This window comes from Chelon labrosus (genome assembly GCF_963514085.1).
Source record: "Chelon labrosus genome assembly, chromosome: 14".
Classification (NCBI taxonomy): domain Eukaryota; kingdom Metazoa; phylum Chordata; class Actinopteri; order Mugiliformes; family Mugilidae; genus Chelon; species Chelon labrosus.
The window spans coordinates 14510815-14537777 of NC_140347.1; the positions used below are offsets into that span (position 1 = coordinate 14510815).

The 26963-nt window shown below is 44.5% G+C and overlaps 2 protein-coding genes across 2 annotated transcripts in view; both read left to right on the forward strand.

The window, feature by feature from the left end:
* eva1aa (eva-1 homolog A, regulator of programmed cell death a) overlaps positions 1–25522 on the forward strand; it is a 53728-nt gene extending 28206 nt beyond the window's left edge. Inside the window, exons 5-6 of the mRNA XM_084560971.1 lie at positions 6133–6276; positions 25386–25522. Of these exons, the coding sequence (XP_084417097.1) occupies positions 6133–6276; positions 25386–25444 (203 nt within the window). The 3' untranslated portion in view covers positions 25445–25522. The remainder of the gene's footprint in view (positions 1–6132; positions 6277–25385) is intronic.
* A 1152-nt stretch (positions 25523–26674) lies between these two features.
* The window catches only part of efhc1 (EF-hand domain (C-terminal) containing 1), a gene marked incomplete at both ends in the record, with an annotated part of 4076 nt that continues 3787 nt past the window's right edge, over positions 26675–26963 (forward strand). The window contains one exon of the mRNA XM_084560376.1: positions 26675–26717. Within this exon, the coding sequence (XP_084416502.1) occupies positions 26675–26717 (43 nt within the window). The remainder of the gene's footprint in view (positions 26718–26963) is intronic.

Sequence of the window (26963 nt, forward strand, 5' to 3'; positions counted from 1 at the left end):
ACATCCACACGAATAACGGGTCCAAAAGCAGAACACTGACTTGTCACAAGATGGTCAGTGTTATTTCCTTCTCCTGTCAGTGGTTTTAATGTTGTGGCTGATCGGTGTATATGCTCCGTTTCCAAAGACCGTAGTTTAACACCAGCCACTTGCCAAGTATTGGTAGATTTTCCTTTCAGAAAACTCTTATTACTTGTATTGTTCAAAAACTAAATGTCTTCTAGAGATATTTAGTAGTAAACTAGTCTTATTTGCTGCCTTGCAGAGCCGTGTAGAGCAGATATCTGCTGGTTTGTTGAATCCAGAAACTTTGGACAAGTATACCAGACAATACAACAAGTTGTACACAGGCATGTAAGACCCCTTTGATCTTGCCCGTTCCTTGGTTTCGGGGCTGAGAGTGGTGGAGTCGGACAGCTCTTGGCAGTGATGGAGAATCCTCAAAGTAAAGGGGCCTGCTTCAGCCCTCCTCTCTCATCTGCCCCATTACCATCACGCGCACCTCTTGACATCTAAATAGCCCCCCGTGCTTGGCATGCAGGATCTCGGACTGCTTTTTTTTCTTTTTTCTTTTTTTCTTTCTTCCCGGAAGGTCACTACGCTTTCACTTTTGAGCGTGCGCTTCAAACGAGGCGTCTCAAACTTTAGACGCGGGCCGCTCGGTCCCTCGGATGATCGCAGTAGCCTTTTTTTGGAAGCCGACAGTGCACAGCTGCAGTTCAAATTTAGCGTTCTGCTTCTGGAAGCCTGTTCCAGTTGTTGGGCGTGAGCCGCTTCGCCGTAACACTATCTGACATTGATACGTACCGTGCAGATAAATGGCAGGACGTCGGTGCTGTTTTGGACTTTTGCAGATGAGATAAAAATGTTTAGTTATGTCTCTTTAAACCGGCTCTGGAAATGAAACCGTCGTCCGGTTACGACAGCTGACGGATTTCAGCCGTGGAAGTCTTTCCTTTGCTGAAATAACATCCCTGTCGTCTGTATTGTGGATGCAAAGAATTCGTCGTTGCGTATGTTTTCTGTGATAACAGGCTCATGCAGGGTTTGGGCGATAACACACACGCACATATGTAGGTCGACTGTTTTCCTACCGAATGCCTCTGATTACGTGGAATGATTCAGGAATTACCTGCTATCAGCTTACAAACACAGCTGAAGAGCAAAATCTCTGCAGATATGTCTGATCTTGCTTCAGTCTGTGAAGTTGTTTTTTTGACTTCGCCGCTGGAGAAACTGTGTCACAGTAACATCGAAAGAACATTTAGGGGAAGAGAGAGAGAGATTGGTCTCAAATTCTTTAATGTCTTCCACAGAAAGCATTTGGCGTGTGCAGGTCCTTTCACCCCGTCACAGCGCGGGAAAGTCACACCTCCGTTGCACAAAAGACTTTTAATCCCGCAACAAAGACTTAAGCCTCCGCATTAAATGATACATAATATGTATAACTTTATAGCGGGTGAGTCAGAGCGAAAGGGGAGATCAGTACTTGTCCGGCCATTGTGTTGGAATTCTGGGAAAGGTAAGCGTGGGTGGAAAACCTGGGGGATTGTTGTGGAGCGTTGCTGTGAGTTTTCTTGGGAAGGCTGACGTGTATTTGCTCAGAGGTGTGTTTTGTTGTTTGGGGCGATTTAAGACGGCAGCGCAGCACATCAGCGCCCCAGCATGAGGGCTGCGTGTCAGGAGAAACCCGATGCGGCTATCAACGCGTACGCGGCCGGGTTTGATGTATTGCCGTAACGCCGTGTCTTTTTGAATCAAACAATTCTGTGGAAGCGCGAAAACTGGCATCCGTGTCTGATACAAGCAAGCTGAAAGCTGTGTACAACGGATGACTGATGTGGCAAAAGTCGCTGAGGTGCTGCTGGTACGGGGCGGCGTATCAACACAAAACAGAGAGCCTGAACTGAATTCGCCTCTACCCGAAGTTGCCCTCTGTGCCTGCGCTGTCAGCAATTCATTTCAATAAAAGCGCCTCCATCTTTTCTTATTTGTGGTTCAGTCACGGGTGAAAATAGGTTTGCGTGTTTGTCCAGGAAACTCCTCCCTTTCCTCAGCCACTGCTTCTCCAGACTATGAGCCTTCTCTTCTGAACTGTAGGCCTGTTCTTGTTGGACGTGTTGAGGATAGAGGGTAAAGGTTAGAGGTAACAGGGGTTATTCATGCCTTTCGTTTGTGTGTGTGTGTGTGTGTGTGTGTGTGTGTGTGAGTGTGTGAGAGAGAGCGAGAGGGGGGACGGTTGTACGCTTGTCTATCAGTGTTAAAACCACTAATGAGAGCCAGAAGAGGTCAGACCCTCGGGATTGCTCTTTTAAACTGCACAGAAATGTGTGCGTGGTTGAGCTAATGGACGAAGACTACGTGCGCGTCCCCGTCCTCTCGTCTTTGAAAAGTCCCCGTCTTCTTCTTCTTCTTCTTCTGAAGCCCTCCCGAGCCCCACCCGTTTTCCTTGAGCCCCGTGCTCGGCTAATCACCCGGCCAGGAGAATCAAAGAGGCAGCTAATGGGGGGCCCGTCTGTCAGTGGACCAGCTTGTCAGGGAAGAAGTTTTCAGCGTGGCTCAAACGAGCCCTCTGGGAAGGAAGAAAAAAAGAGAGAGAGAGAGAAACTTAAAGCACGTCAGCTGGAGCAGGAGGTTCATGCACTGCAGTGTCAATACATAGATTCAAACGTAGCAACACACACACACAGATTTGTTAATTTATCATGAAATGAAAGAAAGCTTTTGAGAAGACACTTGCTGGTTTCAACTTGCCAAATGTATGGGATGCTTTTTCTGTTTTATATTAAACTGACTATCTTTCCTTTTATAGATAGAATGATATATGATTGCACAGTAATCAGTAGATGCATCGTAATTTTCCTCCTACGCTTTCATACCGACGCTTTATCAGTTTGTACAGGATGCCTGGCAAGAGCAGAGCACGGTCATCTGATGGGGATGATAACCTCTTACATTCAATGCTTCTTTGGTTCAGGCCGCACAATGCCGCTGCTTCTGTCTTATCCCCAGGATGCAGCTCGACATGTGACGCCAGGCAACGCTCGAGAGCTGCACACAGTAGTCTTTCTCTTGCCGTCACCCTGCATTCATCTTTGTCTGAAGGAAAAAATGCAATTCAAAACCAAACCGATTCCTCTGATATTTTTACATTTTTTTACAGTTTGTGTCATATTCCTATAGGCTGGAAACTGCTGAATGTGTGTGTGTCATCTCGTGTACTAAACATATAAGGCAAAAGAGAGGCGTATCTGTGTGGGTTGTGATGCTGCAGCAAGATTCACCTATTTGTTGAAACATTTGGCTCCCAACGATTGTTTATTTTAAAGAATCCTTGCACCAGCAACATCATGCATAGCTGCGTGATGTCTCCCTTGTGCCTCCAAAACAGCTCTGACTCATCAGAACATGGACTGAGGCGGGATCGGGCTTGTTTCAGTTTGGGATCTAGTGAATTTGGAGGCCAGGTCAACACCTTGTGCTGCTTTTCATGTTTTTTTAGTTGTTTCTAAACTGTTTTGTGTGTGTGTGTCAGGCTGCATCCTCCTGGGGATGGCTGCTACCATCAAGGAGTGTCATTGCTATGGGGTGGGGGTGCCTGGTCTGGTCTAGGTGGGTGCTACATGTCTAAGTAACATCCACATGAATGCCAGGTTCAGAAGTTTCCCAGCAGAACATTGAATTGTCACAAGATGGTCAATGTTATTCACTTCACCTGTCAGTCAGTTTTAATGTTGTGGCTGATCTGTGTATATTCAACTGTTATGGTAAATAAAGCCCCAATATTATCGGATCATCTCACAATTAACTAAGTAACTGACTAACATCCGACTTCAGGGTTGCTGGTGAAATTCCATCCTTTTCAGACCTGAAATCATTTGACACTGATTTTTAAATTGCATATTACCTGAATCCATGTGCATCTGAAGTAACCGTGGGAACTGCTTAACCTTCGAGGCATGCTGCTTGTCATCCAGTCACACTCACTGGATCCTGGTCAGGAATTTCAGGTGCAGGGTGCATGGGTACCCATCTCAACCGTGTCTACATGGACAAACACTGATTCGAAAAAGGTTGTGATCTGGAATCGCACATGATTTACTAACCAGATCTTCTTTTATTAACACGTGTGGTCTTGGTTGTAGGATAGAATTGCACCGTTAAATTCCATTCAAAGAATTCCCGCTGTTGACGTTCTGCATGACCACTAGATTGCCCTCATTCACTTCCTGACTGGGACATTTGACCCCTGACCCGTGCCATAATTTGTTGTGGGCCGTTGACGTGGGGGCCAGGTCTTAACCAGCCTGTTGTCTTCACCTTTCCTTCTGATTTCTCACTCTCTGGGGCCCGCCGGGGCGGACAGGGTGACAGGCCAGTGTCCACTTTCAAAGGCTCATTTCCTTGTGTTGTTTTTAGGGGTTAGATGGACCGTGGGGGCCTGGGAGTGCATCCATGTGGAACCCAGGCCCGTCCACGTTCCCACAAGACGCGGCAGGAGGGTCTCCTCACTCTGCCTTTGCTGTCGGCGAAGTTCACGTGGAGGGATGTAGAATACAGATCAATAATAAATGCTTAGAATGTATACAGTAACAAATGTGAGAGGAAAGAAAAGTAAAGAGAAGAGCGTTATCTCTGCCCCCACGCTCCCCAGACGACGAGAGCTCCAGAGAAGAGCGGTTCTGTAGGAGCCGGCGGGTGCTTAGCGATGATGAATGAGGGGCCCATCCATTACTCTGTCTGGTCTCCATACACAAACACTCACACACCCACACACACACACATATATGTTAGATCAGGTATCCTGTGGACAATGAAAGGCCCCAGGAAGTGTTCTCTACATGGGTCTGATGTGGACAGAGGCTCCACCGTGGGAGCTGAGATGGGACGGTGTGCCTATTAGAAAGAGAGAGAGAGGGAGAGTATATGTGCGTGTCCACCGTGGTGACACATGTCGTGCTTTTATGGCTGAAGTGCTACCTGTCCGTCAAACACTCAGTAGCGAGGTAGAAAAGAAAACTGCGGCTTAAATAGTGACTGAGAAATGGATGGAAATAAAACGTGTCGTAGGTCATCACTCTGCCTTCTTGAGAAGTGTGATTTTGACTGTAATAGAGTATATGAGATTTGTGGTAGAACCCAGAGTTTGTGTCTTTTTTTCGATCTTTATTTAAGAAAAGGAAGAAATTTAGTTTGGCATCTATCACAGGGCAAATAGAGATGATAGCTGGCAACAGTACATGTGGTGAATCACATATTTCTTTGTAAATAAAAGATCAGGAATCTTTTCCCTCTTTATTTTATTTTATTGAACTGAATTGAATTGAATTAATGAAGTTTAAGGTGCGGCACAGTGGAGAGGTGGTTAGCACTGATGCCTCACAGCAAGAAGGTCCCAGGTTCGAATCCATGGGCCGACTGGTCCTTTCTGTGTGGAGTTTGCATGTTCTCCCTGTGTCTGCGTTTGTTCTCACTGGGTACTCTGGCTTCCTCTCACTGTCCAAAGACATGCTTGTTAGGTTAACTGAAGGTAACTTCTGAATTGGTCGTAGGTGTGAGTGTGAATGTGAGTTTGAATGGTTGTCTGTCTCTCTGTGTTAGCCCTGCGATAGACTGGAGACCTGTCCAGAGTTGTACCCCACCTCTCGCCCGTTGACAGCTGGGATAGGCTCCAGCAGACCCCGCGACCCTTCACAGGTTACAGAAGATGAATGAATGAATGAATAAAGTTAAACAGCGTCCTAATTCTAGGGCTACATAGCTACCAGCTATTGTTATTAATTATTAAAATAATTTCTTTAGTAACTGATCAATAATTTAGTCTATAAAATATCACAAAATAATGAAATTATTTCAGTAATTTCCCAGATAATTAAACATTTTGTTATATTGAAGATATGTATTTGGCTAAAAACTTTATCAATAGTTTTTCCTTCTTAATTAATCCACTGATAATATCAGCTCTACTCCATATATTTTCTTTATTAATTACACACTTTCATTACAATTCTTGATATTGTGTTCACTCAGAAAATCTATAGAATGTACTAAAGGTAGAGTCTTAGTTTGCAGTTGTCCCATAACAATTTCTTTTTTTTTTTAATCCCCCTCTCTCTTGTGTGTTTTTGCCAGAATGCCAGTCGTCCGTGGCCCTGCAGGTCCTGACCTCCCGCTGCCAGGGAAAGAAAAGCTGCCTGGTCCGAGCCTCCACCAGAGACTTCGGAGACCCCTGCTACGCCGGCACCAGGAAGTACCTCAACGTCATCTACACCTGCGGTGAGTCCCCAGCGCACCTTTGCGGTGTGTTTTGTTTTCCTGCCACCAGGGGGTGATGTTCACCAACTAATCCTCCACATGCTCGTCTACCGTGTTTACACTCAGCGTTTCAGAGTTGGTGGTTTTAAAATGAGTTGGTCTGCATTCAAATAAATATTAGCATCACATGTGAAAGACAGGATAATGGTGCTTTTGGGTGCTCGCTATGGATTTGTTTTCGAGCAACGTGACAACACGGAGACATGAGACATTTCTTCAAGCATTGCAGCACGACAACAAATGTTTGAAAGAATGCAGTGATATTTTTTGTGTGTGTGTGTGACTGATGAAGGAGTTTTTTAGTTAAAAGGGAGATAAAAAGCCCCTCGGTTTATTTCCTACCCACCCAGATTGGGGTTAAGAAAAACAAATTTGGTCCTATATCTTGTGCTTTGACCCCGTGTCTCTGCGGATGAGGGAGAATGATGGGCTTCCTGCTTTATCAGTTCCCCACCCCTGGGCTAATCCTGACCTGTCAAGGCTGTAATTCATTAACGCTTCAAGACAACAGTCCGCACACACACACACAAGACGCACGTTATCCAGACTAGGACTTGATCAATCAGCACAACAGTCTGGAGTTTCTTTAAATCCACCAGAATGAGTTGCCCACAAGATACAATATCATGACATGTGTTGTGTTCTTATGTTAAGGATTGGATTTTATGCGAGTTTGTGTGAAAATCACCCCTTTGCCCCTCCTACGACTATAAATTCAGACAAGAATACGGCTCAGCTGTGTTTATGGAGTCTGAGTATGACCTCCGTTATCTCTCGCTGATAACGCAACACACTCTGCGAACAGCTCTGGTGCTGAGTTGGGCTGGTGTTCGGAGGTGTGGGAGTGAGTCAGAGGAGAAAAGAGGAAGGATATGGGGATGGTGGTGGTGGGTGGGGTGGGTCGTATTGTGAATGGGAAGGGGAGTCGGGTGTTCTTGGGCTTGCGGTGGAAGCCGAGAGGGTTGAGTAAATCAGTGGAGCTGCTGTAGACATGAAGTCACTGGTTGCTCCAGGCGCTGGTAAAGTGGTAATTTTGGGGGATCCTCTTTCATTGGCGGTTGAGTGTGTGTGTGGAATTGACCCCGTTCGTGTCGGAGCAGGGGATGGAGGATGTCTGTCTGCTCGTGATTGGTGGTATTTATGTGCACGTAGGTCTGTGGTCGTCCTAGAAAGTGACTGAGAGCGAGACTTTTCATGGACAGTAAATAAATAATGGAATTCATACCTAATAGCATATTTTTTATGGACTTATTTAGAGCTGAGGAATATTTTATTTATCTTTAAGTGTGTGTTTCTGTTTGAGTAATATGCCACTAAATAGGTTACGTGGCTCACCATGCCTTAAAGAGAGGTATAAATCTTTACTGTCCCATAATGACCTTCCAGAAATAAAACTATTCAAGGATCTGTGTTTGATCCTCGTCTGCGTTTGCATGCACACGTGACTAAATTTGGTATTTGAGCCCGCGCCGCTCGAACACGCGCAGGCATGTGTGCGCCGTTTGATCCGCAGACTCGTTATCGGCCTCGGCTCGCCTGTGATTTATAAAGCCATCCGCCACCCACCTCCCAGCTCCGGCTCCTTCGTCACACAGCCTCGGGGGCCGACTTGTTCCTTTAGGAATAGCAACACAGCGGCAAATGGCCTGGAACCTGCCATCAGTCTCCCTGCAGATCACACACACACACTGTGCACACTGCGCTGTCAGGCTTCATTTGCATGCAGGTCCCATAGGAAGTCCCCGTGGTTTGTTAGTCAAAAGAAATGGCACGGCAGAGTGATCTCACCTCAAAACAGTTGGTGTTTGAATATTTCAACAAGATGAAATGTAAAATAAATGTGTGCTATTGTGCATTCTTTATTGCCTAATCCTGGTGATATTTACCTTTTAAAGTAGTTGATGAATGAGTCTGCTTGGGGCATTTTCTCCATTACGTCTGCTTTTAAGTTCCCTTTGTGGTTACTTTGTAAAAGGTTGACCTGTGTCTGTCTCTGTATATTTCATCAAACAAATATAGATTTGGGATTATTTTGAACAAGAAAAGCCCCCGCCTGTGTTTAACACCTGGCGTTAGGGGTCATTTGAGGTCATGTGTCTGTATTTTACTGTACATCAAGCTCAATCAGACGTCCGAGATCCGTCCTGCATCTCCACGTCGTTGCTCCTACTTGCTAACATTCCTCCTTGTCCTCCTGAGTCATTTTGCCTGACCGCATTCCTCCTTCTCTATGTGTCTCATAAAACACACCCATAACTTAAAGCTAAATTGAACCAAATAGGATTTATGGACACTAATGCAAATCAGATCATATCCAGAAGGAGCTTTTCTCTACTTCACTTGCTCCTTCCTGTGTCAGGCCCAGACCCGGGTCTCCCTACCCAGAGTATGCTTCCCTTCCTCCCTTGAGAGGTATTAAAGCCTCAGACTTTATATCAAGAAGAGGAGGCCTCTTTCCTAAACTCCCCTCCAGGGCTTTCCCTCAAGAGTGTTCACTCTGGTATAATGGATTACTCTGAACAAGCCGCGCAGCCTCCTTTGAACCGTACAGCTCAGACTTTAGGTGTAGAGAAGGCTATGGAAAGCCTAATGAACTGGTCTAATTGCCGAGCAGGAAATTGATTAATTGTGGCATTTAGCTGGTTAACATGAGATCTGTGGTTCTAGCAGGGGGGGCCTCTGTTAAATGCACTACTCTGGCATTTCAAACCCTGAGGTTGAAACCTCAGAATGGAAACAGGGGTCCCCCGAAAACCCCTAATGAAAGTATAATGAGTCCATTAATATCCTATATGTGTTTTCAGATATGGAACTACTACTGCTCTGGCTTTTTGGGCCAGACACAGAAACGTAACCCTGCTGTGGGAATGTTCCAGCTACTGCCTGAACTTTTACGTACATCAAATGGAAAGAAACAATCTCTCCTCGTGGTTTCAGACATTGTCGACCTTTCGATCGTATCACATAGTTTTCTTTGGCGGATTTGCGATGCTGCGGACGCGTAAATGTTTAAAGTCATATTATGTTCTGTGCACTTTGAGAAGTGTTTTTTTTTATTGTCTTTGAGTTTTAATGGTTATTTTTGGCATGTTTGCTGTATTTGGATTTTTTTCATTTCGACTGCAGTTTAAAATATGTTTCACGTTTTAGTGCTTTCCACACAGCGTGTTTGCAGTATTAGATTAAAAAGCTGGTCCAGGGGAGTTGAAGTTGGAGAGATGATTCCAGTAAGGTGCTGTACCTTTGCATTTGTGGACAATTTCTATTTAAATTTGTCTTACTGTGTAAAGTATTGTGCAAAATCTCGGTACCAGCCCTCTAAACAGTCTCCAGATAACAGCCCCAAACAACCAGACTCAGAGAACAGAGTCTCGATCTCAATATTATCAGCCGACCTGCCAAGTACCTCGAAAAAAAGGTGCACAAGAATACTTGAGATGTTTTAAAGGCAAAAGAGGGTCAGACCAAACATCTTCTTTTTTTTCCTTTTTAAAGTATTCAAGGATCGCTTTACGTACTTGAAACTTTTGTGCACCTGTTTTCTGGCCTCATGTTGGTATGCAACATTTTTAAACCAACCAACCAACCAACCACAATTATATAAAATATAGATAGTGATAAAAGTCAAATGTAACTTGAAATCCACTAAAACAGCTAGCTAATAAGTATGAACAATATGAACATGAACCTATATGTTTCCAGTATTTCTAATTCAATCTTTCCTTTGTCTCTTCTGTAGCACATGCATATGATGAACAGGATAGAAACAGACGGAGGAGCGGTCACTGCTGTAGCCTGCTGTTTTTTTTTTTTTTTTAGTGGACATAAAGCTGCGGCTGCCTCCGCATAGCTCAGCGGGGGCTGATTTAGATGTAACCAGGGAAAGGAGTGGGAGATAAAGATGTAATTCAGCAGTTTGAGGGTTTGAATTGTCTCAATCGGTTATGCAGGCACACACGCACACACACACACACATAAATTTATATGCACAAAGATACTTGAGGTACACATGTGACCACTGCAAGCTACTCTCTCCTCCGGCTACCACGCACACATTCACGTCGTGTCAGCAGAGGAGACTGTGGGGAAGATGTTTATTTTGGCCCGGCTGTGTGGAACTGTAGTCCAGCCAGGCAGGCAGTAGCTACTGCTGCTGGGGCCCATACGTCCCCTTTATGGCTTGTGCTGTTGCTGTATGAGTCATGCAAGTATACTGTAGTCACTGGAGTGCAAGCAAAGACTTTTTTCTGATATCTTTAATCTGACATTAATACAGGCTTGCAGCTGGTGTGACAGTTCAGGTGCGGTAGTTTTATACAATGTTCTGACACCAGAAGTAAGATATAGTGAATAATGCACTGAATAATTCTTCATTTCCATTCAGAAAACTATTTCACTGAAGCCAGAAATTGAAAGGAGAGAAAGGAGAGAAATCAATCTCCATTTTGTTAGGACTAATTTGTGTATTTTGTAAGACTTTCATGGCATTTGTTTCATCATTTGTTCGTGCATCTGCGTATGACAGACTATACAATTGTAATTTAACTTCATTAAGCACATTTATGGGAAGAATCTTTCAAGGAAAAACATGGGACGTGACTTCTAGTCTACAAGTATTTAAAGCTACAGTGCAAACTTTTTTCGCCCCCTTCTGGTAGTGAGCGTAATTACATCAGCACTGTCAAGCTAATCTTGTTTGCACTGTAATCCATCTGTAACCTTTTATTGAAAATCTTCTGAGGGGCCAAATAAATGTGAAAATGAATGTGCAAGAATGTCATCATAGATATCAAATTCAAAACTGCTGATTAGAGTAATATGTATTATGTGAACTCTGGATGTTCATGTGCACTACATCCTTATTGTGGTTTAATCGCATTGTACTAAGTGGTCGTTCATGGTACCCAGTGACCTGACTTAACCCTCGGATAGTCTAGTGGTAAGTTCAGAAGAGTTTGGCTGTCTTGCATTATTATACTGTATGTGACCGACTCCACATTGGTTGTTTTAATGAGGCAAAATACATAAAGAACCTGGAAAAGGCGAACTTTGAAAAACTGTCTTTGGACCCTCATGTGATCTGTGGCGTCTCACAGAGACGAACTAAAAGACTCAAGTGGCCCCCTCTGAATGGTCCCCAGTCTCGTAACGAGAGCCTGACTCTGCAGAAACCCTGTGATAATAGCCGCAGCTGGCACTCTGCTGCGAGAAAACACAAAGCACGTGACCTGGGCTGACCTGTGTGGGTGTGTGCCGCCTTACTAGTGGTTGTTGTGGGTTGAGCCAATGCCCATAAAAGGCATTGATTTTGACTGGTATAACATCATCTCTGCTAACCACCCTTCAACTCAAACTGCAGCCCGGTGAAGTAGCTGGCTGAAAATAAGTCTCTGGAAGAGGGTGAGGAACACGAGGGGAGTTTTCTCTGATTTGCTGACACGGGGGTTTCTTGCTTTGCCAGCATGCTCAGGTCAGCTGATGTCTGCCCTGTGCCGTGTTTCACCAGGCAACATGTAGTACGTAAGAAAATACAGGGTCAGTCACACCCTAATTTGGTAGTTTTCCTTCCTTCACATCCATACACACTCATGTCCAATATTTGTGGTGTGGTCATAGATTACAAATCTAGTTGAATACCTAGTCAGTGTGGTCACGGGCCCAAAGGGAAAGTGTGCAAGAACTTTTATCAGACTAAAATTAATCTTAAAGAAAGTGAAAAGTTGTATCCCGTATAGGCTCACACAAGTTCTCTGACTTTTCTTTGCAAATTTGCACACTTATAGTATAGCAGCTGTGGAGCGTAAAGGTTTCCGGAAGTTCTAGTCTTGGATTTCCGGAAAGGGATCCGTAGCAACCGTGATGTCTTCTGTCAAAATGGCAATGTCTGAGCTCCTTCTTCTTGAATCCAGCAGCTCAGTTCTTTATTGCCCACTGCTAGAAGGAGCCAACTTCTCCTACTGTTGTGATGATGTCCTCCTCAGGTAATAAGCCCTTCAGTTTGAGGATGGATGACTGGTTGAAGGTCAATGTAGTAGACTGTGATTCTGTCTTGCCAAGACCGTAATGCCACCAAAACTTGTCTGGCGTGTAAATGCGTGTAAAGAAACCAGAATAACTCATCTCCTTTCCCTCATAACCACAAACCTTTCAGTCGCTCATTAATCAGGCTTTCACACTATGCATGGGTGGTTTAGTCTGTTTCCTTTCTGCAGATATGGAATCCCTGGAGGATCCCCGGAAGTCGACTCGCTTTGTGTTCCTGACTGTGTGATGAAATATGAGTTTTTGACTTCTGCAGTGACTGGTTTATGTGGACACATACTATATTTAGAACGCCTGCCACACGCTGTCACTAGAAAAATAACGATATTCTGTGCCATTTCTGTTTAAAATGTGTTCAAAGGAAAAGTAAATTAAACTTAACGCGCTAGATTATTCATGGTTTATTCTTAAATAAACCACGTAAAAGCATTTCAGGGTCTGATGTGGTACTCGTGAAGTGACTAGATAATAAGAATGCAGCCAGTCTGCCAGACAAGACACATATAAGCAGAGTTAAATGGCTGATAGTTACTACACCACAAATTTGCTCAATTACAGTATAACTCGTTGGTTCTTGATAATTTCGTTAGAAATGTTAAAAATATCCATTATGACACAGACAGCCTTGTATCTGACCACACTGTCCATGACTTGTGTGAATTAAGAACAGTTAGAGCTAAGATTTTTGTCTTAGTGGTGCAGTATTTTGCATCCAAAACTGTTCACTGTGGCTTGCATCAGGCTGCTAAATTAAAACCAAAAGAGCGAGCGAAACCAGGGCCGACAGCCGGCCAGACGCTTTGATTCCGCTGCAGACTGCTTAGTGGTGGGAAAAGAAACGAGATGCAGACGGATAACGCAGGTGATTTGATGCGCATGATCGGACTGACTCAGTTGTAAACTTGCAGGCATTCAGCAGGCTCATCGGCTCCGTTTGCGAATGTCACAATGCGCATCACAAGCTGCTAGCATAAGCACATGATAGAGCCTTGCAGTGATAACTTGGCACAGTGTTTCTGTGTGGTAGGTTCCAGGAGTTTAACCAGTTGGGACCAGTGTCATGGGGAAATAATGTACCTTTAACTGTACTATGTTGATCTGATGGTGACATAGCTTCTTACACAAAAAAAAAAAGGTTTTGAAGACCCGCTACCATTCATGCACATATTTCATTCATTCATTCAAACATATACCGATCAGGCACAACATTAAGACCACCTTCCTAATATTGTGTAGGTCTCTTGTGCCTCCAAAACAGTTGTGACTCATCAGAGAATGGACATGGGCCTTCTGAGGGTGACCTGTGAGGGACTTTGGGTCCTATGGGTTGAGGGGAGGGGCCTCTGTGGATCATCCCACACATACTTCATCAGTTTGGGATCTAGTGAATTTGGAGGCCAGGTCAACACCTTGTGCTGTTCTTCATGTTTTCTTGAGTTGTTCCTAAAGCGTTTTTGTGTGTGTGTGTCTGTGTCAGGCTGCCTCCTGCTGGGGATGGCTGCTACGATCAAAGAGTGTCATTGCTATGGGGTGGGGGTGCCTGGTCTGGTCTAGGTGGGTGCTACATGTCTAAGTAACATCCACACCAATGCCAGGTCCAAAAGTTTCCCAGCAGAACATCACAAGAAGGTGAATGTTATGGCCCTCTCTTGTCAGTGGTTTTAATCTTGTGGCTGATTGGTGTAATTGTGTACAAGAACAATAAAATGATGTGTAAGGGGGTTCCACCTGCTATGACCAGTCAAATCTGCAAGAAATTTAAGAGAGGAAGTAGTTTTTCTCTTCCACAAATTCATTGACAACCCTGAATCCACCCAGTAGTAAAATATGACCAATGTCAACGTTGCTGCTAAAATTGATTCCATCTTCCTTCAACCGTTCAGACCCATTGTTTTACCTCCGCCACGTTTCTGTCCCGTTCAGAAACCCATCACCACATGTTTGCCATGTGGGGGGACGTTACTTTAGCGCCAAAAATGTCCTATTCGCCAATTATTAACGGGTTACACGATTGGAAATTCCTTCTGATTCATCCAGTTGATTTCCACTTCTGTCCCACTGTACCCTCCCCCATTTATCTTCATTGCGCAGACTGTCTCATGACTTCGTGGCTAGTGATGTTGTGTCTCCTCTCCTATTTTATCCCATCGACTCAACGCTGACCGCTCTGTCTTACACCTGGCCTGTTTGTGGCACTTTTATTGAGGCCACAGGTCGCACGAATTAACAATGGTGTCTGGTGGGATCCGGTGATCGAGGGGCTCTCTGATGAGCATTTGGGAGTCTGTCGCTCTGCTGTCAGAGCCGCTTACATCCCTGGAACTGATCCAGCCTCCAACATGGCAAACTCTTTCCAGAGTGTAGGAATGTTCTGCATTTAGCTTTGGGCTGTTTGTCATCTTTAAATATGCAGGATAATAGGAGAATTTAGTCGAGTTAACGTTCATGCAGTCACATGTTTGCAGGGACATAAAAATCATACTCAAATATATAGTTCAGTGCATACACAAACATTGTACTGAGAAACGCACAAACACCCGACCCCCCCCGCCTACTTGTCCTGTGGTTTTTTTGCTTGGCCCGTTTCCCCAAACGAGCAACTGCTTCTTTGTTGTGCTGGAAACTGCAAAATAAGCAGAGCTCTGGGCGAGAACTCGCTGCCAACACTGTCGGTTTCGCAAAACCCGTAAACTGTGTGCACTACTGTTATTCGTGTCACTCGGCGCACACGGCAAAAAGTGACCCTTTCTGTGCGATCCATCGTTCTTGTTTTCGTTTGTATGGTGAGCGTGTTGAATCTGTTTTGGGGGCGGTGGAGGGGGGGTGGCAAGCTAATGCTTTCCAGTCTGGGGCTGGTTTCGGTTTTCTTCCTGCGGTGGACGAGGACAGAGGGAGAGGGAGATTATGAAGGGGTGGGGGGGCTGTCCGAGGGGCGGGAGTCGGAGAGAGAAATTCCCAGGGCATGTTAAACTGAAATTATAGCTCGGTAAAGATACAAGACAACATCTCTGTGGATCTGGAGTCTTCAGTTTGACCGTAAATTGCACAGGTTCCCAAATTTACCGATGTGTCATTGAAGACTTTCATTGAAGTCATAAATAAACGTAGTAAAGAGCACATTCTGATCATTCCACTTGAGTTTATTACTGTATTAAGAGTAGGCCGTTAAAAGTATTTTCAGGTTCTACACCGATCAGGCATAACATTCCTAATATTGTGTAGGTCTCCCTTGTGCCTCCAAAACAGTAGTGACTCATCAGGGCATAGACATGGGCCATGGGTCTAGGGGAGGGGTCTCTGTGGATCAGGCTTGTTCCAGTGCGTCCCGCAGACACTTGATGAGTTTGGGATCTAGTGAATTTGGAGGCCAGGTGAACACCTTGTGCTGTTCTTCATGTTTTTTTTTTTTGTTGTTCCTAAACCGTTTTTGTGTGTGTGCCTGTGTCAGGCTGCATCCTGCTGTGGATGGCTGCTGCCATCAAGGAGTGTCATTGCTATGGGGTCTGGGTCTGGTCTGGTCTAGGTGGGTGGTACATGTCTGAGTAACATCCACACGAATGCCAGGTCCAAAAGTTTCCCAGCAGAACACTGAATCGTCACAAGATGGTCAATGTTATTTACTTCTCCTGTCAGTGGTTTTAATGTTGTGGCTCATCGGTGTATAATAAATGTTTTTGGTTTATGGGTTTATTGATAGGACATTGTGCCATTATAATGATTCATTTTAAAGTTTCTTGTTATATTTATGACCTAAAGCAGACACAACTTTCTCCTGTCAATGATTTCACACTGATCCTCAAACAACGAAGCAGCAAGAACACACACACAAAAAAAGAAACCATCACATGTAGAGAAGACTCGACCGGAAAGAAAGCATACATTCTAACATCTTCTGTCAAAATTGTGGCAAACGAAAAGCTTTTACCTAAACATAAAATTACATATGAGTAAACGCTGCATAGAAGCTATCGGTGACCACAATGGAAAAACATGTGTGTACGCTTGCAGGAGCACAGCGCCTGTTCTTAGACGTGCCGCACATTTGACGTCCCACAAGTGGGTACGTCTCCGTTAAAAACACAGTGTCGCAATACAGCAGCCCCGCCAATTCAGCCGCAGACATCAGTGTCTCATGGAATGTGGGATCTTTCCCCTGCAGTGGATGTCCCGTTACATGCAGCCCGGGTCCTCGTGTCCCACCTCTTACGCATCACGTTCCCAGATTTGCAGTCGAGAGTTGAATGAAATTCTCAGGTCATTTCCTGGAGCTGACTTTTTCTTTTCTTTCTCCCTCTCTTACTCTCTCTCTCGCTCTCATACATTTGCTCATATCCCACTCCCCCTCTTCCTCCTCCTCCTCCTCTTCCTCCTCCTCCTCCTCTCTGGCTTGCTGTTGCCCTCCTCCCCTTTGTACCTCTCTTTGACTGCTCGCTCACACAGTAGTGGACTGTGTAGGTGGACACTACACATGTCTCTCTCTCTCTCTCTCTCTCTGTCTGTCGCTCTTTCTCACACACTCTCCCTCCCTCTCCCTCACCACCTCATTCTCTCCCTTGCTCTCTCCTGCTGTCACATTCCTGTTGTCTAAAGCCGGGTTTAACTTTCTCCCTCACTGAGAGTAGGAAGGAAGGCAAAACTAGTCAGAGAAGGAGCATTAGAGAAGCCTTTTACTCTCCGGATGAGTAGAAGAAAAGAAGAGGAAACACTCTTTATACTTCATTTGGCTTAAGAAGGGGAGGGGAGGGGGGGCTCACCATAAAGGAGCATACCTTCTTAAAGGGACTATCCATTTTTTTCCCTCCCTCCCTCCTTTCCTCTCCTTTTTTGGGCCGCGCTCTCTCATTCTGGTCAGACCCGCGGTGGACTTACTCACGTGAGCGCTTGTTTTTACGGCAAAGCTCGTTCCAGCTCTCCTGGCGGGACGGACTGACGGACGGGAGGAGGAGGAGGAGGAGGAGGAGGAGGAGGAGGAAAGCAGTGGGGGAGTGTTTGACAAGACAGACAGCCTCACACAAGCGCACGCTCAAAGAGAAAGTTACCGCTTGGACCCTGGAGGATTTTCCATTCAGCAATGCGTGCGTAAGTGTCAGCTCGTCTTCTGTCTGAACACGCTTTCGGGGGTCCGTCTGCCCGTGCGCCGTCTGGCTGTTTTGTTTTGAAGTTTCTGCTTTTCTTCCACCTCAATTCAAGAGTTTTCTGCGCGTGTTTACTCGCAGTTTGAGCCTTTTTACCTCCTGCCTGTTGTAGTTTAAATACCTCACCTTGTGTTCTCCTGAGGAATGTGCATGCTGCTCTCACAGGTTAGGAACTGAGAATAAGAGGATAAATGGATGTGTGTGTGTGTGCGTGTGTGCGCGCTGATTATTTGGAAGTGTGTTTCTTTAGATTCCCAGTGAAACATGAGGAAGCAAGTGTTGAGGAGCTCAGAGGGAGATTTGCCCGGGTTGACTGACAGGATTAGTTTCTGACAGGGAGCTGCGTGTCTTACATGTGGACAGATGAGATTAGCTCGGGGGACGACTGCACAATATCACTCGGGTACAGATGCATGCGATGCATGGCAATACTTCCGTCAGCGCACATGGCTTTTAACAGAGGCAGTGACGTGTGGCGTTCGATGTTTGTGTGCTTCCACTGATGCGCAGTGTTTTTCTTCCTAATGAAGAGGCTCCGCTGGCAGCTGTTTGACTCCGTTGTACTTGTAACCACAGGGTGCATAATACAGTAAAATCAACAGAGGCTGTGAGTGGTTCACACACACAACAAACGCTGACTCCTCAGAGCAGGCAGCGGGATGTGCGCCCTGAAAATATACATATACAAAACTCTATCTATCACACGACTTTGTTTGAAAGTTGTACTGTAGCCAGCAGATATTTAAATTAATGATTAAACTGCTAAATGTTTCCTTGGTCTGTCAAGAGATAATTTAATCATTGAAACTCCAAACAAAACAAACCAATGATTCAGGTTTCCCAGACACTGAAGTGGCCTCTTCACATCTGTTGATTCCTGGCTATGACTGATTACTTGATTAATCTCTTTAGTGCTAATCTGTTCTGCTGCATCACTGGTGTCAGCTGATCTTAGAGTACTGCACGATGGGGCTGGATGATATGATATGATGTAAAGTTTTATTACGATCTATATAATAATACAGCATCACGATTACATCGCGAGGTCAAATCGGTACGTGGCGTTTCCTTTCTGGTTTACTTTGCACCTGTACGGCAGTCCCGTATCGATACGCAGATTTGCCAAGTGTTGAGCATTTGGTTATATAAACTGCAAAGATGAATTTGAAACTTTTTAGTGGTAGATTAATAAAATCGATTGCTTTTTGAATTGAGCTCTGTTGATTTTAGTTTTTCTGGCATGGTGAGCATAGTTGTCACATTTTTGCGGCATTAAATGACTGGAGTTAAATGAAACAGATTGGGAACTTTACATTATTAGATAAAACAGACAAAGTTTTTCTTTTAGGGGCATTATTTGCAGTTAACATAAAGGCAATAAATGACAATATATTGCCTTATACATTGTTTTAAGGTTAGGGTTAAGGTTAGGGTTATTGCTATCCTTAACATATACCGTCAAAATTGCAATAATACTGTACCATGGGGCCTGTGGTAAGCCCACACATGGTTTTCTGCAGTGTGATCATTTAAAAATGGACATCAGGCTTAGTAGTTGGTTGTAGAACTACACTGTTAGTTCATTCGTTGGTTAGTCATCAAGTGTACGACATTTAGATAAAGAAAATATGCTTAAAACTGTCTATGTACATACGCTCATATGTGACCATTTCTTTCTGGTACCTTTCATGGCAGTAAACTGAATATCTTTGTGTGGGTTGGAGAAAACACGCAACATGTATGCCACCTACGGCTATGGGAAATTGTGAATTTTAACTATGCTCTGACCAATTGACCAATCAATCCAAATAATAATCACTTTAAAAGGGAACCACTGTTTTTTTACAACCTGGACCTTATTTTTAGCAGAAAATACGGTCGTTTACTCACCCATATAACTTTTGTGTCATTTGCACTCGTTTCGGAAATAATTAGATCTGTGTATATCCATATAGTGGGAGTGACTGGGGCACCGAGACGCAGCCTCGAAATAACGCATTATTTGCTGCAAAACTCGTTCATTTTGCCAATATTTCGGCTTGTTTATCTGTAATTTGCTCTTGCTAGTTTTTTACAACATGGCTGAATATTTTTCCTATCCTGAGGTTGTGGACGAACCATAGCAGTAGCAAATTACAGGTAAACAAGCCGACCGTTGCGGGTGCATGCAGCGCTCAGAGATGACATCATCCAGGTCAGAAGACATCATCTGGGGTCTGTAGGTCAATCTAAAGACCCCAGATGATGATAACAGAGATAACTCCGGACTCAACGGGGAATAGCACTAGCTTATCATAACAAAATATTGGCGAAATGAACAAGTTTTGTGGCAGATAATGCATTATTTAGAGGCTGCGTCTCGGTGCCCCAGTCACTCCCACTATATGGCTATACGCTGGTAGGATGTCACTGCAGTGTTTCACAGTTTAATTGTGGGGTTAAACAATTTATTGCTGCAAATTTTATTTGATTTACAACTTTTACGTCATCAGAAAGTGATCAGAAAGTTTGTATATGCACTCAAATACCCTGGTGTTACTGCATGTCATCTATCTATAAATCAAGAAGCGTCTGTGTGTCTGTCTGTCTGTCTGTGGCACGCATATCTCGCGAACCGTTGGCCCGATTGATTTGAAACTGGGCAGGTGTCTCGCTACGGGCACGAAGATGTGCACTGCTAAGTTTGACGTTGTTTGGATAAGAAATGTAAAATATATCGGTAAAATAGGTTTTCTCCGCTCTAATATTTCCACTACTCCGGTTGCCATGGCATCAAAAACAGCCACTTTCAGAAATTCACCAAAAACGGAGAGGAAGAGGCGGAGCATGCGCACAAATCTTGAGCACTGTTTACAAATCGGCTTTAGAAGAAACCAAACTCAAGGAGAAATTATATTTTGCCCTGGTAACCCTAATAGGCTCAATATCTTCTCCGGCAGGAAAACTAGCATGTAGTCCGCCATCTATCTATAAATCAAGAAGCGTCTGTGTGTGTGTGTGTGTGTGTGTGTGTGTGTGTGTGTGTGTGTGTGTGTGTGTGTGTGTGTGTGTGTGTGTGGCACGCATATCTCGCGAACCGTTGGCCCGATTGATTTGAAACTGGGCAGGTGTCTCGCTACGGGCACGAAGATGTGCATTGCTAAGTTTGACGTTGTTTGGATAAGAAATGTAAAATATATCGGTAAAATAGGTTTTCTCCGCTCTAATATTTCCACTAATCCTCATACACAGCACCTGTAGGCTCCCACTATAGGAATACATACTTCCGACGGGCACTGCACTAGTTTAGATAAACCTGGAATCTGAGCAGCTGTCACACCGTAAATAGAGTCATCTGACGTCGAATCCAAAACACGCCTTGTGTTAATCTACATGCACAATTGAAGCAACCTTTCAGCATTTCAGCTTGTGTTGTTTTACCCCCATACACGCCTGTCTTGAACACAAATGCAAGCTTAACTCCCACCAGTGCGTGCACAACACCCCGAGCACACGTCACCCCTCATAAACAGCCCTGAGAAACCCAGTGAGCCGCTAAGACCAGACAATGGGCGCACTCAGTTCCTGGACAAAATTGTTTAGATGGCTTCCAAATGGTGGGTGCGAGTGTGCGTTTTACTGCTTGTTGTGAATGTGTGCGCATACAGTAGGTGTGCGCCCCTGCCTCGTTGTTTGCGCGACTGTAAGCCGTGCGAGGCCGTCGGTGTGTGCGCATCCACACCTACCAGGCTCCTCTCTAATTGACGCGTAGCTGTTCCCTCCGTAGCGCCAGTTTGCAGCGCCGGCCCGGTCCCTCCCAAACCACAAGGGACTCTTTGTTTGTAATTTATGAATTAGTGTGTGGTTTGGGTTACGAGAAGAGAGGGCAGGCCAGTGGCTGACGGCACAGGAACAGGAACAGGACTAAGCCCCGGCAGCGCAGAGTTTGATTAGCTGGATGTTAAATTGCTTGTGTTTATTATTCCAGATTAATTCTCTGGGTGCCCTTTGTAGATGGAAGGAGAGATTGAGGTGACGGCGGAAATGATTAATGGGCTTCGCTCTGTCTTTCCGTCTTGCTCCCTCTATCTCACCCCTTCCCTCCAGATGTGACTCCATGTTTGACAATGCTGTGATAATCTGTGTCCGGCCATCAGATAAGGTCGAATGCTCCATTGTAAAAACAGAAAGAACAGAAAGCCAGACCTTCCTTTTCTTTATCTCTCTCTCTCTCTCTCTTCATATAGCTTCATAACCCCCTGCCCGGAGAGCTTATTCCCCCATCAGTTCGCTTCCTTTTGCTCTTTTTCATCAAGTGGTTTTATTTACTTTGTCTAGTCTGAATGGAACCTGGCACTGTACTAAGCTTTGGGTTGGTTCTGCCAGAAGAAAAGCAGAGCCCCTTTCCAACCTCCTCTCTTTTTTTTTTTTTCGTCCACCCTTGATTTGATTTTTATCCTTTTCTTCTCTGTTCTCTGTTTTTGAAACTCAGCATGCATTCCTAATGGCTTCTACTCTCCTCGAGTGGTGTTTTCTTTTTTTCCTTCCTTCCTTCCTTCCAATACCGACCTTCCTTCCTTCCTTCCTTCCTTCCTTCCTTCCTTCCTTCCTTCCTTCCTTCCAGAGTCAGTCTTTCTTTAAGCAAAAATGGTCGCTTTTTAAGTATTCGCAGAGAGGGCAAGGACATCTCCTGATAGCCAAAGCAGATGTGCACCCCCCAAAAACTTCCTGGCATTCTCCAGCACCATAATGCAGCTGCGTGCAGAGAATGCAGGGGTTGTCCTGTTCCCATATCCCACCATATACCCCCCCATATACCCCACACACCACCACCACAATCTATTTAATATTTGTACATCCTCACGCTATCGTGTCAGACCTTAGTCCTACCTCCCCCTTCTCTTTTGTGTCTCTAGCATCAGCCATGACTTGGCCCCTATATCATTACAACAAAGCTCTACTGTCTTATCAAAGACCCCCCTTGATTTTTTATATAATGCAATTCTCTTTTAACAAGCTCACTTGAACCACCAATCACTGGGTTTAAGTTTTGATAGTTCTTCTTCCAAAAGGTAGAGCCTTTTGCTTTTGAGTTCATCTAAAAGATATTTGCTTTTCCTTTCCTCCTGGGCCAGTTCTTTGCGCTTTGAAAGTAGTTTTAGCCGACTTCTTGAGTCCTCTCCTGGAGGAACAGTGTTTTATCACTCCTCTGATGTCTGTGTTATTGCCCGGACTGCTCCGGGATGGAGGGATTTGAGGAGCCTCCGTAGCTTTGGGGAGTAATTCATCTCCCGGTGAGACTGTGGGGGGAAAGTCCTGGGGATTGTGGTAGAATTAAAAGGTCGCCGAGGTGAGAGCAGGGGGGAAAAGGCGAGCGAGGCGCGTGCACGTGGGAGAACAGAAATTAACGCCCGAGGATCAAAAAACACGCTAGCACTTTGCACGTTCAACTGGGAAGATACATACTGAAAGTGATGCATCCTTCGGTTGTTGCATTGTCTTTTCTTTTTGTCACTTCACTTCAATGTCTGACTCTGAACTTGTTTCCAAATTGCATCAAGTAGACTAGATAGCACCCTTTTGCAATAAAGTATGCCAAAGGCTTTATTCATCCAGGCTTCTGCTTTTGCAAGCCATGCTCACCCAGGAAAATTCACTTACGCAAGGACGCTGCACTTCTAAGAAAAGTGAGTGCGTTTGTGTTCTCCCACACACGTTGGCCTTAGGAGACCCTTCACGGTAGTCCAGTTAATTAAACCAGAGCGTTGGCACCACGAGGAAGGCAGAAAAAGACCAGTGTTGAGGTGCATACCAATCGCGTGTGCTCACGTCAGTGTTTTGCCAAAGGTGTGTATGTTTGCTCACTGGCCTGTCTGACTGGGTTTTGTGTGCACCAGACGTCGGGCGACTGGTATCTGCCAATAACTGAACAGTTTAATCCGCTCGGAGTAGAAGAAAGACGGATGCCGTTTGACGCAGCAGTTTATATTTAGCGCTGACGCCTTTTACGGCTAATCCTTAACACAGGACATCTTTTTTTTTGCAGTTTTACACTTCATTCCTGAAAGTGAAAAGCCATTTGAATGAGATATCTTTTGAAAATGGCATTTTAGGATTAAATGTTTGGTAAAAGGACATGTTAAGATTGTTTAGTTTTTGTGTTTTTTTTGCCATTTGGTCACTGCATTCGGAGTAAGACATAATGTTAGCGTGGCTCAGCATTATGGCTCATGTACTCTTCATGAGGACTGGCATGGAGTAGCATTTGCTATGTTTTTACAGCCCGCTCTTAGCCTTCCTCCCTCTCCTCTGCCTCGGCTCACCCTGCCTCACCCCCATTAAACTCAATTTGTTCTGAGAAGCGAGGATCGCAGAAACATGTGTAGCACAAAGGCTGAACGAGGCAGAGAGACTAGATTTGGAGGAGCATTAAGTGGCAGAGTGGTCAAAAAGGAAAGGAGTGTAGACTCAGATGTGTGCGGTGAAGAAGGCAAGACATAAAACAGGTTTTCTTGTCGTCAATCATTAACCTGTATTTTAAAAGTATGGAGTGTTGTTGGTATGCTGTGGCTTAGATACCAGCAACTTATACTACTTTTTATGACACGGAGACACACATTGAGATGAGACGAGGCAGAGCTCTCTTTTGATTTGTTTTCATGTTTTGACGTGGCTCACTCCTTATTAGAAGTCTGGAGATTTGAAAAAAAGCCCAAACACTCCTCAACAATCCGCAAGGCTTCCAATAAAGGTCGAAAAGTTATACAGCAGGATTACAGGGTGCAAACTTAATGAAGACTCAACATCCCCGTGAAGAGATTTTGAGAGGAGGTTTCAATCTAAACATGTGTTTCAAGTCAGGCCACATTTAGTAGGTTCCAATATACAGTAAACATGTGTTTCGGGTTGCTTTGCCTTAGTAGTTTTATCGCTGCTGTATTTCAGGTTTTAGAAATTAGCAGCAGTGCTTAATGATGTCTGAGGATTTTACAGGCCGGGGTTCTCGAATGAAGCATTAAATGGCTATCTGCAGATGTGTGGCAGGCTTTCAGATGTCTGCTGGTTGAAGGGGGAACATCTGTTGTGATGTTAATTACGTGTGAGGCTGAATTTTAGACGAATTAACATTAAACATAAAAAGCTGCTGATTCGAAAATTGAGTTTTAAGGTCGTTCGCTCATGCAAAACTATTTTGTCAAAGTATAAAGCAAAATTAGGTTTAGGTAAAAGCTGTGTTTGCAGATAACTGAGTATAATAGTGGTATAATAATACATATAGTACATAAACCAATAGGCCACAACATTATGACCACTGACAGGTGAAGTGAATAACATTGACAATCTTGTGTCAATACAATGTTCTGCTGGGGAACTTTTGGACCTGGCATTCGTGTGGATGTTACTTAGACATGTAGCACCCAACTAGACCAGACCTGCCACCCCCACCCCATAGCAATGACACTTCTTGATGGCACCAGCCATCCCCAGCAGCCCCAGCTCAAAAAATATGAAGAACAGCACAATGTGTTGACCTGGCCTCCAAATTCACTAGATCCCAAACTGATCAAGTATCTGTATGATGCACTGGAACAAATCTCATCCACAGAGGCCCCTCCCCTCAACACATAGGACCCAAAGCCCCCCACTAACAGCATTCTGTTACTAGACACCACAGGACACCCTCAGAAGACCCATGTCCATTCTCTGATGAGTCACAACTGTTTTGGAGGCACAAGGGAGACGTACACAATATTAGGAAGGTGGTCATAATGTTATGCCTGACAGGTGTGTATATAGTAGACATGCCCAACTATAGAGATGCATATTGCATTAGGACGGTTGATGAAGGTTTTCTTCTTATGTGATCGGCACTTTCATTGCATTACTTGATAACACCTTAAATCCCGTCCCCAGACATCCTTCCTGGACATCAGGTGATCCGACATGATCTTGGCATAGGAGCTTTGCCTTGATAAAGATCTGAGACTGGCGATTTGGAAAACACAGGACGCAGAGCTCAAGTATACATGTGATGGATCACGACCCCCGCCCCCCACAAACAGCCGGGGTCAGTCCGCTTATCAGTGAATCCTCTGTGGAGGGTGGCTCTACTCAAGACAGCATTGATCTCTAATTGTTGTTTTCGGGGGCCAAAGGTTATCTGTCATCAGCAACTGATGGGTCAATCTTGTGTCCCAGGCAGAGGCCATGAGGTTGTGCTGGAGGAAGTGACAGGAGATACTTAAAACGATGCAGACGACAGGAGATGCAGACTTAAAACTGACATATAAAGTACTGCATAAATTGGCTCCAGATCCTCTGGCAGAATTCATCAGCCAAAGAAACAGCCTTGAGCGTGTCACTCGAGGCTCTGTCAGAGGTGACTGTTATATTCCTTTGCGCAGGAGCACTTTCAGTAAGTCGGCCTGGTCAGTAAGGAGTGCAAGTGTGTGGAACTCGGTACCCGAGGAGGTTAAACAGCTCACAACATACAAGGCCTTTACAAAAAAATTGAAAATGTGGCTTATCAACACCTACAGCTGCCAACACTAAAAGATAAGCCTGTTGTGATGCTGTGATGTTTTTATGCTATGATAAAATGTCATGTTGTATTTTTTCTTAGTTGTACAGTAAGTGTTTGTATATGTATTTTGTATTATATTGTATGCTTCTTATTGCCTTTTTTACATCATGGCAAGGGGACTACAGATGAAAACTAGCCTTCTGGCTAATTCTGGCTTTTTTAACCATGTGTAATCATGTGTTCTGTGAAATTGCACTGTCCCTTTCTTAAATAAACAGTAAACTTATACTTGTAACCTTTTTCTGTCTGTGCTCTTTTAAGCCGAACTGAAAGGGTAATTCAGGTTGTTAGTTTTGTACTTTTGTCCATATCTAGTTAATCTAGGAATGTGGAAACAAGAAGTACTCCAGCAGAGCATGAAAAACAAGCAGTTGTTGAGATTATTAACGAATCCCCATGTTGGTCAAACATTTCTTTCAAAAACCGTGAGTAACGTCTGCCTTTTGAACATTTGTCTTGTTGTGTTCTCATTGCAACAGCTTCTAGTTTTACATCCAGTTTTCATCATCTGGCCTGGTCCTGCTAACGTACAAAAATAGTCTTACCAGCACCAACCACAGAGGTGGTTTTAGGTCTGTTGTAAAAGCCTTGCTTCCGGTGTTTGGGCCTAGCTAGGGGAATGGTCTCCCTGATCGAGCAGACGTCATCTCCGTCAGAAAGCAGTGAGTTCATTTCCCCCGTATGAACTTGAAACTTTATCTCAAGTAGCACGCCACCAATTCAGTTCCACAGACACTTCTAATATAGCACATATATTTATGATGTTAATGGTAAATGCGGCACATGATAGTGATATTGGTCGCTGAAGCCTTAAAATATACTCCCACCCATTGGGATGTGTGCTACAGTCTGTCTTAAATAGCCTGCAGGCCCCGAGCCCCAGCCCGATACAGTACAGCGGAACCACG